The sequence below is a fragment of the Eurytemora carolleeae genome, unplaced genomic scaffold (assembly GCF_000591075.1).
Source record: "Eurytemora carolleeae unplaced genomic scaffold, Eaff_2.0 scaffold140, whole genome shotgun sequence".
NCBI lineage: Eukaryota > Metazoa > Arthropoda > Copepoda > Calanoida > Temoridae > Eurytemora > Eurytemora carolleeae.
Genome location: NW_019396224.1, coordinates 187,619 through 208,298, shown reverse-complemented (window position 1 = coordinate 208,298; position 20,680 = coordinate 187,619). Strand labels below are relative to the sequence as shown.

The 20,680-nt window shown below is 32.9% G+C and overlaps 1 protein-coding gene and 2 long non-coding RNA genes across 4 annotated transcripts; 2 read left to right on the top strand and 1 right to left on the bottom strand.

The window, feature by feature from the left end:
- Positions 1-425: 425 nt before the first annotated feature.
- LOC111698615 (interaptin) lies at positions 426-10,509 on the bottom strand. Of its 2 annotated transcripts, none has more exons than XM_023468987.1 (10): positions 10,364-10,509; positions 5,265-5,319; positions 4,407-4,444; positions 3,924-3,991; positions 2,937-2,985; positions 2,383-2,398; positions 2,273-2,313; positions 1,524-1,687; positions 1,150-1,190; positions 426-555 (listed from the first exon to the last, which is right to left on the bottom strand). In XM_023468987.1, the coding sequence occupies exons 1-10, from the start codon at positions 10,381-10,383 to the stop codon at positions 553-555; spliced, it is 495 nt and encodes a 164-aa protein (XP_023324755.1). In that variant the 5' UTR covers positions 10,384-10,509; the 3' UTR covers positions 426-552. The 2 variants fall into 2 exon arrangements, with proteins under 2 accessions (XP_023324755.1, XP_023324756.1); XM_023468988.1 differs by having other exon boundaries at positions 1,524-1,627.
- Positions 10,510-10,556: 47 nt separating this feature from the next.
- LOC111698616 (uncharacterized) lies at positions 10,557-13,153 on the top strand. The gene is made up of 3 exons (XR_002764569.1): positions 10,557-10,638; positions 12,171-12,227; positions 13,119-13,153. It is a non-coding gene; the product is annotated as an uncharacterized LOC111698616 (long non-coding RNA).
- A 2,537-nt stretch (positions 13,154-15,690) lies between these two features.
- On the top strand, positions 15,691-19,763 carry LOC111698618 (uncharacterized). Its single transcript, XR_002764570.1, has 6 exons — positions 15,691-15,876; positions 16,194-16,251; positions 16,928-16,968; positions 18,324-18,397; positions 18,453-18,506; positions 19,574-19,763. It is a non-coding gene; the product is annotated as an uncharacterized LOC111698618 (long non-coding RNA).
- Positions 19,764-20,680: the final 917 nt, after the last annotated feature.

The following is a 20,680-nucleotide window of genomic DNA, read 5'->3' as shown; positions in this document are numbered from 1 at the left end:
CTGTTTGTCGACTGGTTTGTCTGTTTGGATTTCTGATCATAACTCGTAAACCCTTAGACTGATTTGCCGAGCTAATTTTGATTGCGGAACTCGTTAAACCACAGTAGTCTTTTTAGCTTGCTTTTTATAGCGAAGATTTTGATTTCCATGCAAAGTTGATTTCCCAAGTAAGTTTAAATTATTTACAACTACTCTACAGGGAATTTTACTCTACCGGGGGTTTCTTTGATTAATTTTTAATTTCCGGAAAAATTACTTAAGTACACGTGCGGGTGGTTTTTTTACTTGATTGTCCCAAGGGACGTTGCGTTACTTTACGTCCCTCTGTTTAGGAAATGATGGGTCGATAATGTTGGTCAAAAGCGGTAAAAGATAAAATAATAACCTTTAATCAAACAATAAATTTCATTCTTAAATTCAATAAATTTTGAGGCTGTGTTAGATTTATTCTGGAAACAAAGTAAATTCTTGTTAAAATTCCAACATATTATTCACTGTACTCTGTCCAAGCTGTCCCTAGACAGGGTATACAGGCCAGCTTTTTATGCTGCATCACTGAAAAATGTGCTTTTAATTTTCTAAAGCACTGAGTTTAAAATCTACAATTCTGTAGGTAGGTGCATATTAGATTAAAAAAATCCTTTAAAAAAAGAATGGATAAATACATATTTAAATTATATTAAATAAAATTGGCAATCAAATATTTCGCAGCTTTAACCTAAGAATAATAGAACATAAGAAACTAAGATATATGTATTTATTTGCCAAAAATGTGCCAGTAATGCGATATTTCAAACGAAATTCTCAATCTAGATTTTTAACATTTAACTCTGGATTTGACCCGAAAGTTGTTCTTTTTTTAATCTCTACGAAAGCTAATATAGTTCTCAAGTCTTACACCGCACCCCACCGTCAAGTATTATTTCAGAACATATATCATTGAAACGGCTATGCTAGTTTTTTGCTATTCGACAGTTCTTTTCTGACAGTTTTGTAAATCTAAACAATATTTAGAAATAAACGTCAGTAATATTATTATTACTATTGTCAATATATCTTTGCAATCAATGCCGTAAACCTTCGATATTTCAATCAATGAATTCTGTTAATCTAAATTTGAAATATTAAACTTTAACCCCAAGATATTACCTTTGCAATGATAGAGGTGAATACTAATTTCATCAGCTCCTCTGGAAATGAAGAGAGTAAAATGTATTTCAAATATTATTCAATACCTTAGTAAATGCGTCCTATTGTGCTTATAAGGGGACAATTATTGGGTGCATTTCGTTTAGACTTTTTTGACGGGTTTGACTTAAAAAAAATTACAAATACAGTGAGACCCAAAAAACTGTGGAAAAGTCTAGGATGACTAGAATAGTCCAATAAATATATAACACAGCAATTGCGCAGTGAGCACAGACCCATGCTATTTAATAAGTAAATCAAATTATTGCTTCAATATTGTCTTCTTCTTGCCACAGTTTTTTTTGTAAAGTTTTACTGTATTTCAATTTTCTAACCTTTTAATTGTTGGACAACGTTTTCAGGGGTTTCAGATGTATTTTTCTCCTTCAATTTCTTTTCTTGTTTCAATTGTTGGATTAATTCCTTCTCCTCATCCAACCTATATTCATCGTTCAATTCCTCGTTGGCTTCCTTTTCCGCTTTCAGTTTCTTTTCGGACCTAATTTAACAAGACTGTCGGGGTAGTTTACAGTAACCTTCATGGCAATGCCTGATTCACAACAATACCTTTTATCAGATAAATAATAAGGAAGATGTTTTTACTTCAAGAATTTGTATTAGTTTTAATATGGACGGATACCGGATAGTCTTTTCAGCTTCTCCCATTGTTGACAAAACTGCCTAGTATCATACATGTTTTTTCGTTGTTCAGTCCTACCTTTTTTTGCAGATAACCTGATTTTAAGATTCCTTCATTTACACCCACTCAAAAGGAATTGAGATTTTGCCATAAACTCGAATTTTCTAATCCTTATATCTTGGCAACCTGATGGTAAAAACCTTGATATTTCAAATTTAGACTATTTGATCTATCAGAATTCATAGTTTGAAATATCTAAGGTCTACGAAATTGGATTGTAAAGATATAGAGATTAGAAAATCAGATTTTATGACAAAGACTCAATTCCTTTCCGTCTAATTCTACTTTTGTTAAGATCTGTTAACATGCTTTTCCAATGAAAATATGTTTATTTTTCATTTAAAAATCAAATTGCAGACGTCAACATTTATTTTAAAATTTTACCAATCACTGGAGGATCTTTGAACTTTTGGCTGTCCTTCAATCTAAAAATATATTCAATATTTTATTTGTTTTCTTGTTTTAAAACTAAGAAGTAGATCGATGTCTAATACCTGATTTGCTTGTTGTCTATCAAACAAGCAGTAAAATTAAATCAGATTATTAAAATTATTTTTATTATCAATATTTTGCCACAGCCAAAACTAGCTTGGAGACCCAGTTCTGCCTGGATTTTTTCCTATTTAAAGTCAACTCACTCTATTAAAGCTTTCAAAAAAAAGTAAGAAATTCCCGTGATTCTTCTTAGTTCCCGACCCCTAGTTCAAAACTTGAGGCAAATCAGAGATTCCATAAAGAAGTTTAAATCTTTGATTGTCTGCTTGTTTGCAGGTCCAATAAGAACTCAGGATTTGACTCAAAAGCTGGGGAATTTGGTAGTACAACGGGAATATTTCAGTGGGTTCAGGTTTATAGGGAAAACTTTCCAGGCAAAGGCGGGCTCCCAAAAAATGTAAAATACAATGAAAGCTAAATATTCAAAGAGCGGATCAAATGGTGTTCTCGGCGTTAACATATTTAAAAAATTACGCCCCTTTAAATTCGGCAAACCCGTGTTTTAGTAAAAATGTTTTCCTTAAATTTTTTTGATTTGATTTAATTTAATTTCCTTGAATGGATCTGCTTAATTTTATCCAGCTTTCCAGATTCATCTAGATCTAGACATTTTAGAGATATTATTTATCTAGACAAATGCATGTGCAGAAGAAGAGTTTTTAAAAAGAAAAATTTTTGGACTGCAAAATTATTACAATACAAGATATTCCTTTGTTTGGAATAAAAGGGATGATTTTCTAACGCTCCTCCATTTATAGCGTGGAATATCCGACTCCATTTACAGAGTAGAATATCCTCCTCCATTTATAGAGTGGAATATCCGACTCCATTTATAGAGTGGAATATCCGACTCCATTTATAGAGTGGAATATCCTCCTCCATTTATAGAGTGGAATATCCTCCTCCATTTTTAGAGTGGAATATCCTCCTCCATTTTTAGAGTGGAATATCCGATTCAAAACAATACCTTTTTAACCATTATCTATTAAAGGACGAATGAAAAATCCTTCTTTTTCCATCGGAAAATTGATTACTTTCAACTGTGGGTTCTCTGTGCAAATGACTTGCAGATTCAGATTACGGAAAAAGAGAAGAAAACGATCAGAATTCAGTACGTTCTAAGATGGAAATATCTTTCTTATTGTTACTCAGATAAAGGTTTAAAGGGTACCGTTGTGAATCGGACATGTACATATTTAATAAAAGACTCATTTGAAATTACTTCTACAGTTCCTTTAATATTCAATATACTGTTAACTTCACATGGTCATCCAAAAAGCATTAGACTTATTCATAAAGTCAATTGTTTCTTCCATTGCTCCATGTCGCTGTAACTTATTTCATTCTTTTCCCAATGATGTGTCACAGTATTGGGAAAGAAAATTTCTCATGTCAATAGGGCTTCAGATCAGCTTAAAGTTACCAGTTTTTTGAGTAAAGGAAAGGTCGTCATCTTGAAAGGAAGAAATGTTTTCTGGAAAGCATTTCAGTCACGTGATACGGTGACCGTCTACATATTACCTTCCAATGATTATCTTACCTCGCATTAAGTTTTTAAAGAATATTAGTTTCACATTTGCTCGTTTGTTAATGGTAGTTTCTGAGAACCTTGATAAACGTAGATTAATAACAATACAGACTAAACGTCGTCTTTTCAAGATTTAGGGTTTTTTTCGTTCACAAATACCCTGAGGCAGAAGCCCAAAGGAGTTACTCGTATGATCTCTCTCTGTTTTGTCATTCAACGCGGCATGCGCGTAACTCCTCTGGGTTTCTGCCTCAGGGTTATTGTGCAAACGAAAAACGCCTAAATCTTGAAAATACGATATTTAGTGTTCTATCTGTATTGTTATTAATCTCTGAAAAAAACATTCATTACTTTTCAAGATTGAAAAGTATTTAATTCTGATATTTTTAAGAGAAATAAAATTCATTTTTATCAGGCAAAATATTCAGGGTACCGTTGTAAATTATTCATGCCACTTTTTCAATTAAAGATTACGATAAATGTTCAAGTTTTTACCGAGTATTTTCTGCGTCATTAGTTGCCATTGAAGTAAACTGAAAAAATAAATATTTACTTTAATCCAAGGATATAATGCAAGGAAAGTTATTTCAGAAGTGTACGCATCTTTTGTACTGCAGTGTACTGTCTCTGGGCGGTAAAGTAAACACAAGACGGATGTTACAGCCTGACATGGGATCCATCTTTCACATAAAAAAATTAATGAAATATTCTGGTCTTAGGAAACGATTATGTGAATTATTAAAATCATCAAAATTTAATGCTTTTAACCTCCTCGGATGCTAAACGAACACTGATGCATCTATTCTTGTTTACAAATTCCGCCCAAAGAGAACTGGTTTCAATATGTACGCATAGTATACAATTAACTGCAATTAACTTTCCTTGCATTTCACCCTTGCTTTAATCTGCTGACTACCAATGTAACTAAATGGTTTTTGTTTGAAAACAAAATCGCGAATTCCTAGTTGTAATAGACGATGTGGAAATAAACAATAAAAGAAGTTGCAATCGATAAAAAAGAGTTTTTAAAAATTTCAAATACAACGTTTTTTTTGAAAATAGGGATACAATGGAGTTCTAAAATGAAATTTGCACACTGGGCTGGCTGTCTTTTACCGGAAACGATATTTTTTTTCCGCAAACAAACGATATTTTTCATTTTAAAAAAATTAACGAGAGGTTTTTGAATGAAATAAAAACGTCCCGATGTATAAATCGGGCATTGCCATCTTTGCTTTGAGGTTCACAGTCCTTTAAACTCAACTACGACTTTGCCCCACCCATATGCTTCTGTTAACGTGTACGGGAAACGAACAATTACAAAAACTAAGAAATTTACATTGTTACACTTACCGCCTCTGAAAACTGTAGAAATGTGAAACATGCCACAAGGAGAGAAATAAACATTCTGAAAAAAACATAAATAACTAGTTTCTATTTCTTAAAACACAATCCATATAATAAACGTAATTCAGGCTTCATATCTAATTTTTATTAGTTTAAAGATATAATTTGCAATTATTTTACAGTATTTAATCTGGTATGCTATTTTTTGTTAAACAATGATTTTTCATTTGAATTCCAAGAAAATTGCCTTTCTTTCCAATCTTACTTTAATCTGTCATTGTTCATTAATCTGTTTTAAATCACAAAATAACTTATTAGAAAATAGACTATAAAAGTAGATTTTAAAACTATTAATTTTTTATTCAAGTTATACGGAACACAATATTGGAACTTCCCTTAATGATGATTTCCTTGTTTCCAATAGGATAGTTTTGCATTCTTAATGAAAGGTTCCGTAAGACAATTCCGTCGCGAAATTGATTCGGAAAAGATTTTTACCGCCTTTTAAACAAAATTCCCGACCTACGATTCCCACAACATAGGGAGGTTAGGTTACTTAACGTCCCTTGGGACAATCATGTAAAATACGTCCCTTGGGACAATCATGTAAAATACGTCCCTTGGGACAATTATGTAAAATACGTCCCTTGGGATAATTATGTAAAATACGTCCCTTGGGATAATTATGTAAAATAACCACCCGTTCTACAAACTTTTCGGAAAAATATTCGCGCATTTTCATCTCAAAAGGCGATAAAATTGTGTACATTTACTTATTCGGAAAATAAAATTTTTTACTTAACCAAGGCAAAATCCAATCGGCCGGCCCCTGGGCCCCAGAACCAATTTTTTCTACCTCGCGAGGCAGAATCAAAGGCAAAGGTTTGCAACACTTCAAAATTGATCTAGTCTTAAAAACTGCTTCATTTTTTCGTAGGCGTCAGGATCTTTTTGCAGTTGGAGATGATTTATTTAGTGTACTGTTCAGTTTTGTTGTCTTTAGTCTTTATGTATACCGAAAAACCAAATCTCACTGTCTAAAAGGCGGCCCGGTACTTGAAATAAACCTAAGAATTCAGTGATATTGCAATTAGTGTTAAATATATAGAACTTTATTCTCTAGTTTTCAAGACTAAATGAGGTTTAATGTATAAGATATTTGTTTTTATATCAACTACCGTTGATATCCCTACGGACAGTGGTTGCAGTTATAACACCCTAAACTAATCTCTCGGTCTGTACTGCAGTGATTTGCAGTACTTAGATAGAAGATATATATATATATAGTGGGGATTTAGTGGAGAGTGATAATTATCTCTTTATGCAACTGCCTTGTGTTATCATGCGGGACAATATGTTTTTTTGTTGCCGGAATTAAATTCTTTTTTTTTAAAGGTTTAAATTTAAGATTTTTAATCACAACAAAAAATACAATCATCCAATTATCCAAAGATAACACAAGGTGGCTGAATATATTTTATTCAATTCAATTTTCATAAAAATGTGCAATTTTTTCGTTGTCTTTTTAAAACGTTTCTTAATTGCCTTGAAAAAAAAATCATAAGCTTTTTATTCTCGTAATCATGACATTGCGAGTGAAAATGCAGGATAAAAATATTCTCTCAAATTTAGAGTGTATAAAAAATATTGTTAAGAATTTCACTTGTTCTATCTATCTATATGAAAGGTTTACGAATGATCAAAATTTCAAAACTGTGTGCTTAAAAGTTTTTAACTTTTGAAAAATATTGAAAATGCGCAACAAATATTATGAAATCCGCAAACTTTTTTTTATACTGTTCAAAGAGAAGATGCTCACAAATAAAGCCACAATTAAAAGTTGAAATAGAAGATGGGCGCGAAGCGGATTAAAATCCTAGTTATCATAGATTAGAGAGTATGCCAAGTTTAGAATAATCAACCTACAAATATTTTAACATTACTTAAAGGGACTGTAAGCATACAAAGATGCCAATGCCCGATTTATAACGATATTTGTCTGATCAAGTATAGAATTATATATCCATGTTTTTGTTTCTTAAACGGTTTCTTTCAATTGCGGGTTTCGTACGAAAGTGAGCAATTAAGAAGTTATCAGAATTAAAACAATTTTCAACTCAGAAAACGACGTTATCTTCCACATTTTTGACCAGATGAAGGTTTCAAGGGTACTGTTGTAAATCAGTCATTGCCATCTTTACATGGAGGGTCACTTGAAATAACGCTTTAAACAGAAATAGAAAAAATGGGAACTCATTTTTAGGCACTCAAGTAAAACGAATTTCTTAGCATCGCGTGTTATCTAAAACAGACATGTTGGACATTTTTTGAAAAATAATAACCTTGATTTTTGAATGTTTTTGGGCTGTTGTTCCATTTCAATTGTCATGTTATTCTATGATCAATCCAGTCTTACATACATATCATTTTATTGTACTTTATCTTTAGATAATACAGAATTATTTTTATTATTATTATTGCAATCTCCATGTTGAATAAGTTGGAAATTGGCTTTTAATGTTTCCTTCATTAGGAAGTAATGGATTAATTATGGCATCCAATTATATTGTTTGTATATCATATAGAAATAAATTGGCCTTTAATGATAGATAATAGATATCTAACCAATTCAAGAAAGTGTGGATGTAAAGAGTTACACATACACCCGAGGCTCAATGGTACAATTAAAGAAAAAGAACGCGACAGCCCCAATTTTGGCATTACAAAACATTTTGAATAATCCTGTAAACAATTTATAAACAATCATTAATAAATGCGTCAATCGTATTTTGGTAATTCAACAATCTTTAAACCTACTTGTCCTTTTATATTTTTTATTCAAAGTAATTGAATTGAATTCAAATTGGGATTGAAAGTGAAGGACCGAACTGTAAAAGATTTGTGTTCTTTTTCTTTACAGAACATGTTTAATCAATGCCGCCAGTGTAAAAGTTAGAAGCACTTGTTGTAAGAAATGTGGGTAACTATATTTTCATATTTATAAACAATCATTAATAGTCTGAACTTCGATCTCGCCATTCTTGATAAGGATTGATGTTAACCATTTAGAATTTTACTCCGGAGTTTAGTTCACCATCTTACCCGCAGTGGGAAGCATTACAAAGTAGATTTGTCAAAATCCACGAAAAATATTAAAAATTTTAATGACGTCGGTTGGTCCCAAACAAGTACTGTCCGAAACTGGTGGAATAGAAATAAAATCAAATATTAACATTGTTGCTAGTAAAGAATATACAAATCAGGAAGGAAATACCGCGGATCTATGCAACCCCCTCTACAGTTTTCAACCAAAAAACAAGAAAAAATTTTCGAAAGATAATATTGAAGATGAAATTTCGGAAGAGATTGTTGAGAATCAAGATAAAGAACGAATTGGAACAAAAGAGAAAAAAGAAATCCAAGTTGAGAAAGCCCAGGATATGAAACATTTAGAGGTTAAACATTTTTTAAAAATTTGACTTAACCCTAAAAGGCTGGGAGGGGCCAACCTTATTTTTTTTGAAACAATCACGCTGAAAGTTTTGTATTTATGAAATTAATTTTTTACAAAAACTATTTTAAAGAAAAATCTTAAAGTGATCTTAAGTTTATTTTAAGGCTAAAAGAGTTGAACCAGTTCTCAAAAATGACATCTTACAGAATTCGCAGATTCTTATATCAAGGAAAATAGACAATACTCAACTATACAGAGAATGGGGGAAAAGGCATGGCTTTGAAAACTTCTACAGCCTTATTTGTTTTCATCCAAATCCAAAGGTTTCAAATGCTAATCAAGGTTTCCTAAGTTTCTAAGACATTCATTCTGCTTAAAGATAAAAGAATAACTACAGCCTCTCCTTTTTTTATAATTTTGTCAGAGAAAGTTCGCAAGAAAGTTTATTGAACCCTGGACTAAAAGAAAATCACATATTTTTGAAATTTTTAGCTTCTATCTATATTTTTTGATTGGGCGTCTGTTTGTATCCAATAAACATAAAAACGACTGAACCAATTGAGCCCAAAACTTTTTAGGCGACTTACATGACTTTATGACTGGTCGAAAAAATTTGTCCGAAAAAAACGTCATAATTTTTTTTGTATAAAATTGCACCAATTAAAAAAAAGAAAATTGCTCTCTGAAAGCCTAATAATAATTAAAAAGGTAAAATTGTTGCTAATTTATAATTTTAAAATTGACTAAAAAATCCAGTGGAGATTGGAGTGGAGAACCAAACTTTGGGATTGAGCATCTCTCAAACCAGGAAAATATCCTTTTATTTTAGTTTTAATATATTAAAATCATTTCATAAAAATGGCTCCAACTTTTTTCTTTTTTCTTTACTTTATTACTTAATCTATAACGTAACTATCTTTCAATATAAAGAGCTCTACACCTGTACAGTGTAAATAAAAAATTCAATAAAAATTCAAAAAAAATTGATTTGGAAAGTTTTTAAAAATGATTATATTGAAATGAGTTTATTTCGTCTCGTAGTTTTCAGAGGGATTTTATTTCATTCAGGAGCGCGGCGATGGTTGACGTTTATTAAGGAGATAATTGCTTACAAACATCTTCATACTACGTCCACTACATTTTTAGATATGTGTATGGACGATCTGTGCTTCACAAGTTGAGCCCATTCCGTTGCCAGTTGCAGTTCGTAGTCTGAATTCGTTTTTTAAATCAATTCAGTGGAAAAAAGAAACAAACTGCATTATTGTCAGTGTCTATAAAGCGTTTGCAAGAGGAGGGACGGAATTCTTTTTGTAGTTTTGAATATTGAAATATCAAATTTTCTATGAAGAACTTTGATTAGAATATCATGTCTAATTCAACTCTCAAGTCTTAATTGAATTTATATCCCGGATACTCCTTTGAAAATTAATGAACACTCCCTTTAAAAAGGATATTTGTTTAGGCTACTCAAGTATTCTCTATATCTGGAGAGGAAAAATATCCTTCTCCTAATCATAGTATCATGGATCTCACCTACTCTAGGTTTAATCCGGACACTGTATCCAGTAATGTTTACACTACCTGTAGCCTTAGTTTTACCTCACCAGGAGCCCAGTTGACCCAGGCGGCGACAAAACCAACTATATACCTTAATCCAAGCCACGACATGTATTCTCTACCGAGCCAGGCAGTAACCTATGATGAGGCGCCTAGCACTACGATTAGTTTAGAAAACGCGATTAGAATTGCTAACGGGTGCGAAAACAGCCATTCTCCACCATGTAGACCCCAGTTCAGTCACAATTCTCCAATCCAAGCCGATAACATGGATTGCATAAATTCAAGAACTGTTTGCATGAACTTCGATTTTTCAAGTGGTTTCTTGCCAGGGCAGACCTCTGAGTGTACTGTTTCTAGTTCAAGGTAAATTAGACTTTTTCCATGCGTATGAAAGGGACTGTATGTAGGTATTAAAGGGACTGTATGTAGGTATTAAAGGGACTGTATGTAGGTATTAAATGGATTGTATGTAGGTATTAAAGGGACTGTATGTAGGTATTTAAGGGACTGTATGTAGGTATTAAAGGGACTGTATGTAGGTATTAAAGGGACTGTATGTAGTTATTAAAGGGACTCTATGCAGATATTAATGGGACTGTATGTAGATATTAAAGGGACTGTATGTAGGTATTAAAGGGACTGTATATAGTTATTAAAGGGACTCTATGCAGATATTAATGGGACTGTATGTAGATATTAATGGGACTGTAAGCGTAATTTCCAGTGACCCTCCATGCAAAGATATATATAACAATGCCCAATTTACAACGGAACCCTAGAAAGCTTTTTTGATCAAATATGAACAAGATAGCATTTAAATTGTTTATTTTCATTTGCGGTTTCTCTGCGAAAGTGAGTTGCGCATTTTTTGTTTTAAGAGGCAATGGAGAAATTCCCAGAAATAAACACTTATGGAGTGAGAAAATCGACGTTATCTTCCACATTTGTTATCAGATTTAGGTGTCAAGAATACCGTTATAAATCGATCGCTGCCACCTTTGTATGGAGGGTTACTCAAAATTATGGTTACAGTCCCTTTAAACGCAGATACAGGGTGTTCCAATAAACAGTTTCGATTTTGAGATTGTCCATGTAAATGATTTTCGATAAAGTGTTGTGCTGTGTTGTAAGAAAGCATATTTTGTTTGCTAGAGTTTAGAATTTGTTTGTTCATGATTTGTTTGCAAACTGTTTAGTACAGTTTAGTTTTGCATAATAAAACAGTATTTTCCCGTTTACATACAATATACTCTGTCAGACGTTACTTTATTATATGTCCAACGAACTTAGGCATCACGGCGTTAGTTCTTAACTAAGACGATTTCAATTTCGCCACTCACTCAACTCTAATGTTTATCCGGACACACTGTATATAAGAATAAAATTAAAAGGGATTTGTTTAATTTTATTTATTTTTCCCCGGAATTTTCCCGTTACAAAAAAATTTATTTACAAAAAATAATAAAACATGTAAAATTATTAATGGTGTTGAATAAACCAAAAAAATTATAGATCGCCGAAAAAAGGATAAATGAACAATTTTTTAAAGGATTGCAATCTCGAAGATTGCAAAAATCCATATTCGCAAGTGAAAAAAGTTCTCAAAATGACGCCTAAATTATGTCAAAGCAAGAATTCTAAGAAGGAGTTAGAATTTAGGTGACAGCCCATTTATAAATAACAAATTCATTATTTCCTCAGAGTTACTTGCGGATTTTTGCTGCAAATAAACTAAGGAAAGATTCAATCCTTTGTCACATATAAAAATGACAATATCTGAGGCATTGTTTATAAGGTAAGGGTTGCGAATCGGACATGCCAATCCTATACATGGAGGGTCTATTAAAATGACGTTTACAGTCCCTTTAATTGTCTCAAACTTTTTTATTTTTTAGATATGATAAACCTATTTTAAGAAGCTCTGTTATTTGCAGGAACCCTCTTCCTACAAGGTGTGATTAATACTTATTAAAAATAATAAAAATATTAAAAATGTCGTGCAAATGTTGGTTCAGTTTATTCTAGAATTCTACTTAGTTTTGTCGGAGATGCCATGAGGGTTGACACCAAGGTTGTATAATAAGGTTGGTTACTCTCAATGCACTCCAATGTATGGGATATGTCGTCTTCTGAGCATATATAGATTAAATCCTTATTTGACGTCACTGATCTCTACTCTCGCCTCTATTATCAGTGACGTCATATGAGGATTTTATCTATCTATGCTTAGGAAACGACATTTCCCGAACATTGAAGCGCATCGAGAGTAAGCACCTTATTATACAACCTTGGTTCACACACATTTCTGTCTAAATGTTGGATACAGTGGATTCCATAACGAATAGTTCTGCCAGCTTGAAAATCAACTTATCTTGTGAAATGTTCTATTCAAGAGTTTTTATTATAAAAAAAACATATCAAGTTCTTTTTTGAAGTACTAGGCTTTTAGGGCGCTTCGCGCCCATCTTCTATTTGAATTGTGAACATGTTCTTTTTGTTTACATTTAAAAACAAAGAAGAAAAAAATTTTGCACATTTAAAATTTTTTTTTTCAAGAATTTAAATTTTTTACAAAATTAAAAACCTTTAAAACACATTCTTTAAACATTTTTATCATTCATAAACCTTTCCTGTGGTCACATGATGTCCCACAAAAAATTTGGGCCCGATCGGTTAAGCCGTTTTGACGTTTATTGGATACAAACAAACAAACAGACACACAGACACCCAAGCCAAATTAATAGATAAGATGGATTTACAAATACATCTAAGGAGCCTCATAAAAAAGTACGAATTCTAAAAGTGATAATTAAAATATAATTATATCATAAATTTCTTTTTAGTTCTGACATGTCTTCTTGGAGTTTAGAAAGGGAGGTACGTATGTATTTGTTATATTTTTTTTTCAAAGAAAACTCATATTTTTGGCAAAAATCTTGTGAAAAGTTAATTTTAAAACCAATTAAGGCTAAATTATTCTATTTTTGTCAGAATATATGGAAGACATTTAAATATAAAATTGATTCGAAATTATCATTAAGTAATTTTATTTTGTAGAATGACATGTTTTCATTACATACTGTGGGATTTCGAAATTTTTTTTTAAATCTTAAGAAAGAGTAATTTTCTTTAAATTTCGACCGACTTTATACCAACAGGGGTCATGTGAGGTCATGCTATTTATACCAACAGGGGTCATGTGAGGTCATGCTATTTATATCTACAGTCTTATTCTTTCCAGCTGCTTAAACCGACCCCCCCCCCCCTAATAGCTGGAAGCTATTGGTACGGTTAACCTTATAATGTACAAACCTCTCAGTTGACAAATTTGTGAAATTCTGAACCTCCCTGTAGTCATGGGCCCGATCGGATCAGCCGTTTTGACGTTTATCGGATACGAACAAATCGACAAACACTAAACACCTAAACAAATTATATATATATATATATAGATATGGATTAAACTTTAGGCCCCCGATGAGAATCTGTTTGATGAGGAGGAGATGGAAAATGGATTTCAGACAAAAGACAAATATTTTGGTGATATTCGGGTAATTATTCATACAATGAAATTTAGGTAACCCCGGTTACTCACCATGTAAATATAGAACACTCCAACCCTCATCTGCATGGTTACCCACAAGATGAGACTTATGACGAATTAAATAAAACATTTTAATAAATCGACTTTTAGGTTTCTTCCTTAAATAAAGTTTTTAACAGATTTGGAATGAAAATTCCCAGCTGCTGGGAACCATGAATGAAGTTCACAGCTGCTGGGAACCATGAATGCAGTTCACAGCTGCTGGGAACCATGAATGAAGTTTACAGCTGCTGGGAAACATGAATAAAAAAACTGAATGAATTCCGTACAGTCGTCTCTGAAGTGTAATCTAGTGTTGGTAACCCTGTATCTAAAAGAAACACCCTCCCTTGTGTATTTAAGGTGTTTTCTCACGCAGCAATAAGGACCACCACTAGCTCCCTTATATACATTCTGGTTCTTTCTCCTCATGTAGCAGCTCCCTTATATAAATTCTGGCTCTTTCTCCTCATGTAATTTTAGGACCCCAGCTCCCTTCTGCTTTTAAGGTGTTTTCTCACGCAGCAATAAGGACCACCCCTCCCTTATATAAATTCTGGTTCTTTCTCCTCATGTAGTTTTAGGACCCCAGCTCCCTTATGCTTTTAAGGTGTTTTCTCACGCAGCAATAAGGACCACCACAGCTCCCTTTATATACATTCTGGTTCTTTCTCCTCGTGTAGTTTTAGGACCCCAGCTTCCTTATGCTTTTAAGGTGTTTTCTCACGCAGCAATAAGGACCACCCCTAGCTCCCTTATATACATTCTGGTTCTTTCTCCTCATGTAGCAGCTCCCTTATATAAATTCTGGTTCTTTCTCCTCGTGTAGTTTTAGGACCCCAGCTCCCTTATGCTTTTAAGGTGTTTTCTCACGCAGCAATAAGGACCACCCCTAGCTCCCTTATATACATTCTGGTTCTTTCTCCTCATGTAGCAGCTCCCTTATATAAATTCTGGTTCTTTCTCCTCGTGTAGTTTTAGGACCCCAGCTCCCTTATGCTTTTAAGGTGTTTTCTCACGCAGCAATAAGGACCACCACAGCTCCCTTTATATACATTCTGGTTCTTTCTCCTCGTGTAGTTTTAGGACCCCAGCTTCCTTATGCTTTTAAGGTGTTTTCTCACGCAGCAATAAGGACCACCCCTAGCTCCCTTATATACATTCTGGTTCTATCTCCTCATGTAGCAGCTCCCTTATATAAATTCTGGTTCTTTCTCCTCATGTAATTTTAGGACCCCAGCTCCCTTCTGCTTTTAAGGTGTTTTCTTACGCAGCAATAAGGACCACCCCTCCCTTATATAAATTCTGGTTCTTTCTCCTCATGTAGTTTTAGGACCCCAGCTCCCTTATGCTTTTAAGGTGTTTTCTCACGCAGCAATAAGGACCACCCCTAGCTCCCTTATATACATTCTGGTTCTTTCTCCTCATGTAGCAGCTCCCTTATATACATTCTGGTTCTTTCTCCTCATGTAGCAGCTCCCTTATATAAATTCGGGTTCTTTCTCCTCGTGTAGTTTTAGGACCCCAGCTCCCTTATGCTTTTAAGGTGTTTTCTCACGCAGCAATAAGGACCACCACAGCTCCCTTTATAAACATTCTGGTTCTTTCTCCTCGTGTAGTTTTAGGACCCCAGCTTCCTTATGCTTTTAAGGTGTTTTCTCACGCAGCAATAAGGACCACCCCTCCCTTATATAAATTCTGGTTCTTTCTCCTCATGTAGTTTTAGGACCCCAGCTCCCTTATGCTTTTAAGGACCCCTTCATGAAGCTTGAGGAACATCCCTCTCTCATGTAATTTCAGAACCCTTCTTTCCTCATGTAATTTAAAGACCCCATTTATCTCTAATATCCTTACTTTTCCATTTTCCAAGGAGATGATGTCCGCAAAATTTAAAAACATTTTGCTCTAGGTTTTCGACTCCTCAGATATAAGAGGTGTCGAGGTGTACAGAACTAGAAGTTTAGAAGAAAATACCAGAGATTTAGAATTATTTTATTCCCATACGTCATGGGACGGAGGTAAATTTCTAGTTTTATCACAATTCAATTATTTTTAAAACAAAAATAACATTTAAAGAAGTTTTTCTGTATGATTTCCTGTACGGATTGCAATTGCTTTCACTAGCACAGTTACCTGCGTGGAATTACGATATAATTGCGAACATATGGAAGCAATTTGAAAAAGTTACTTTCCTTATTGACAAATGACAAGAACCTACATAAATATTTTTCAAATAAAAGGGATATATTCACGTTTTTCTTTTTAAATTTGAAAATTTTCAAATACTGCTTGAGCACCACAAAATTTTAGAGGTTTTAAACATTTATCCGTATAGAGGGAGAGAACCGATCAAGTCTTCAAAACTATTTTGATGTTGGTTTCAACAGTTCCAGGTAATAATCTAATTAAAGTGCAAAATATTTGAATTATCATTTTTCTTCTCAATATTTGCTCACATGTTCATTGTTATTTATTTTTCAAGCGGTTTTTAAGTCATGGATTTTTAATTGTCGTTATAATTATTATCATTATTATCATTACTATAATTTCATAATTATTATTGTTATTATTATCATTTTTATCATTACTATGATTTTATAGTTATTATTATTATCATTATTATTATTATTTTTATTATAAGTATTATATTCATTACTATTATTTTTATTGTTTTTACTATAAAACTACATGTATAATTACACATTGTATAGATAAATTATATCACTATATTCGACCTATCAAACACAGAATAGAATGATATGTTTACCTTTTTTATTTATATACATAACAAACTTCTGTAATAAACTGATTTAAATAAATATTTACATCTAAAGAAAAAATGCAACAGGGTTAAACGGATGAGCTTCAGAGACGACTGTACTGAATTTATACTCTCTGTTTCCCAATGTTAATTTTTCCCAGCAGCTGTATTTTTTTCGTTTGCAAAATCCTTAATGTTTCCATTTACAAAAATCTCCAATAAACCTTGTTATAATATCACAGTTTGAGGTCGTCTTAACAGTCTCTGTACTTCCTCCACGTCCTTATACTAATATTCATTTTCCGTAGAGACGGTATTTCGCAGCTGTCTCCTCAAACCAGCTGTGAAGGTAAAAATCCTTGATTTTATCCTATAAAACAGTCGTTTTATATCAATAAAATAAAGACGACTTTTCATTTTTAAGTTTTGTTTTTAACAAACTTTTTTCGAATTACAAGTTTCCAAGTAATCAAAGTGAAAATTTTTAAAATTATTGCTTCTCTTGACTTCCATGTTTATGTGTACCCATGCTATTTAACAGATTGATTTAAATCCAAATTTGAAATCGAAAGTTGTCCTCATTGTATTTTACCACTGAACATACATGCTGTATTGTGTATGTCTGTTTTGTTGTATTTTGTCACATTTAGAGCGTCCTCAATAAACTGCTTTTAAATTTTAGAAGGCCAATTTCAAACGTTACTAATCTCTATGGCATATATAGGCTTATATAAAGATCCCCACGTTTCAAGAAAAAGTTCTTGTAACCTTATTGTTATCGCAATTTCATCATCCAGAGCTGGGAACTTTAGAATGGATAACCTTTAATCCCAACTGCTTAATCCGAATATCCACTGTGGAAACTTTTAATTTTAGTCCTTAATCCACGCTTTTTCTCTCTCTTTGGATATCCGTTTATTTTTTCCCCGTTGACAGTGCAGGAATATAGTTCGTAAATTGTATTGACCAATGACAGCCTTGAAAATAAATTCTATCCCATGAGAGAAATCCGCAATTTCAAACAAATAAAGAATTTGTAAATAAATCGGTGAAGAAAAATATTTAATAGCGGGTTTGAGATTCTTTTTTAACCAGTGGCCGAATTTAAAGAATTTGAGCGGCGGTTTAAATTTAAGCCGCGGTTTAGATATTGTTGGTTCCACTTAAAATTGTATCAAATGTTTCAAGATTTAAACCGGCGCTAAATTTAAACCGGGTTTTGGCGGATTTAAACCGCGGCTTAAATTCTTTAAATTCCATCACTGTTTTAACTAATGTATTAATAAATAAATGGGTGAGAAATTAAGTGAGGGCCCTTTTAGTCAAGAAAACGAACCAATCTGGCATTCTTAAAATCCAATTTGAAAATCTGAATATTTAATGTCAAGAGTAACATAATCTCGAGATTATGTTAGTCTCGAGATTAGGAAAAACAGAGGATTAAGCATTAATCCTGATATCCATCATTTTAAAGTTCCCAGCTCTGATTGAATATAAATATATCTCAAAACAAATTCGCGGAGTTTTCTTAAGTTACAAAACCAATAACGTATTCGACAATATTCTTACAGCTTAATGAATGTGTGCCAATGTTAAAATTGAAAATGAAGATCTGAGGAGTGGGGGGGTCAGCGATAAAGAGGAGTTTTTTCAAGACATTCATATTTTTTTTCTTCTGTACAATAATAATCGAATTTGATGAAGGAGTAAACGAAGAAGTAAATTGGACTCTAGACGTCAACTCTAAAAGATATCAAGACTCTTTTTGGGATTTTAAGGTTAGTTTTCATAATTTAACAATTTTGAAATTCTTTTCATGGTTTCATTTTGAAGTTTGGTGGAGATAGATACCAAGAAGAAACAGAGTATTTATCTGAAGAAAGCAAGGTTAGTGGAGTGTCCCAAAAACATACATTTTAATAATTACAATTACAATTACAATTACAATTACAATTATAATTATTTGGTATCAGAATTTTGAAAGATTTCAACTAATTTGAAATGTCTAACCCTAAGCAGGCTGGGGGGGAGGCGTTTGAACCCCCCCCCCCCCATAGTTTTTTGCCCTAGCACTCTCATTTTTGAAATTATTAACGTAAATTGTTTTCACTTTTAAGGAAAAGTAATTTAAAGGATTTTTTGTATTTTTTTTTAATTCATAGGTAAAGGTACAGCCACAGGCCGGTAAACGGTCCGGTCCGTGTTAAAATAGCCCATACTAAGCTATAACTTAGCTACAGATCTAAAGACTACCTTTTTCAAAAGCTCTTAAAAAATGAATGAAGAAACAAACATATATATGTGTCACTTATTGATATTTTTTGCCTAAAACAAAATATTTGATTTTTTACAGTTTCCCAACCCTTTTTTGATATTTTTTCAACCCTTCCTAGCACCCAATACATTAATTTTTTTTTGTTAATGAGCTGGCCTTGAAAAGATGGGATATAAACATGCATTTCAACCCTGTACCATAACTCAAAGACTGTGCACAGAGACCCCCCCCCTTGCCTTCATAGGGTTAATAAAAAACATTTTCTTGAAGAAATTATAAAATGCATGCTGCTACTTTCAGACATTTTCGTCGCTAGCTAGGTGTAGCTGAGCAATGTACAAAGAACATTAACTTTCCGTGTGCATGTTTAGGGTCCGTGATATTAGGTTTATCAATCAACATTATTATTATATCACTCTGGAGTCTGGACTAAGCAATGTTCAGTTTCTTCGAATGTATTTTATCGCGTGTTGGTTTAGAATTCAACAATCAAAAGAATTATCTTTTTAAATTTTTCATTTAAAATGTATTCGTTGACAAAGAGTATAAAAGAGAAATGGCAAATTTATATTTAGTTGGTTATGTTGGGATAGAATTAACGTCACAGCCAGCTTGCTTAGAAAAAGGCCGAGATGGCCTTTTCAAATTTTCTCAAATATTGTGCAGTTTCTTTATTTAGGGGTTAGAAAACGAGCTTGTGAGAATGGCTCTGCTGGAATCTGAAATTAAAGATAGAAAACATATATCATCAGTCCCAGGTATGTAAAGTGTAAGTTTTTAAAAACTCGATGTGTGAAGATCATTTTTCAGATATCTTTGTTTTTATTTCTAAAAATATATCTTTGCAACCTGTGTCCGAATTTAATGAATTTAAGCCGCGTCTCAAATCCCCATAGATAAATAAATAAACATAGATAGCTTATGTACGCAAAATCACCAAGAATCGTACAGTCTGCGAACTCATACTTATAGGGGTAAAAGTGTACTTCAATGATAAGCGGGGTGGTTTGAATGGAATTATTTGAACAACGAGAGATCACCCAATATTTCACTGAGCAATATATGATATTGACGAGAACTGAAGAAGGACATGAGAAGGACTAAACTAACTTCAATTTTTCTCTACAGAACACATGAACACCACAAGTACTCAATGACATAAGAACAGCCAATGTTCACAACCGACCTAGTTAATATATTTAATAGGAATATCTTTTAAACATCTCTGTACATTTATATCTTTCAAGATGAAAAATGTCGTCGTATGCGCAATCTATCTTTATCTATGCAAATCCCCCAAAAAACGGTTTCAATTGAGCGCCGGCTAAAATCTTGAAAAATTTAATACAATTTTAAGTGGAACCAGCCATATATGAGCCGCGGCTTAAATTTAAGCTGCCGCTCAAATTCTTTAAATTCAGCCTCTGATAGTTAAAACCTTTGATATTTTATATTACTACTACTTGATCTATTGAAATATAACGTTTGTAATTTAAAATGCCTCCACATCACAAGTCAGAACTGATGTGTTGTGAACTTGTATTGTGAATCTTGGGATCTGAGATAGACTTACGGATAAAATTAATTCTTTTTCAATATGCCATGGTGGTCATACCCAGAAAAGAGGTCTAAAATGAAGGCTTAAAGCATTGATCCTCAAAGTTAAAAATTTAAATTGAATATCGAGATCAAACGTACAAGATTGAGAATACTCGATACAAAAGTTCCAATCCACTGGTAGTCGTAGTACTTTTGAAATTCCGAGCCGGGTCAACCTTTCCGGTCC

Bases quoted from the DNA above. Each gene is read 5' to 3' on its own strand.
- LOC111698615 (XM_023468987.1), bottom strand. From the start codon at position 10,383: ATGTCGTGGCTTGGATTAAG. The intron at 3,992-4,406 runs GTAAAAACTTGA...ACGTTTATCAAG, and splicing joins AATGACGCAGAAAATACTCG to GTTCTCAGAAACTACCATTA. The intron at 1,688-2,272 runs GTAAAATTTTAA...TTGTTAAATTAG, and splicing joins CAAAGATCCTCCAGTGATTG to GTCCGAAAAGAAACTGAAAG.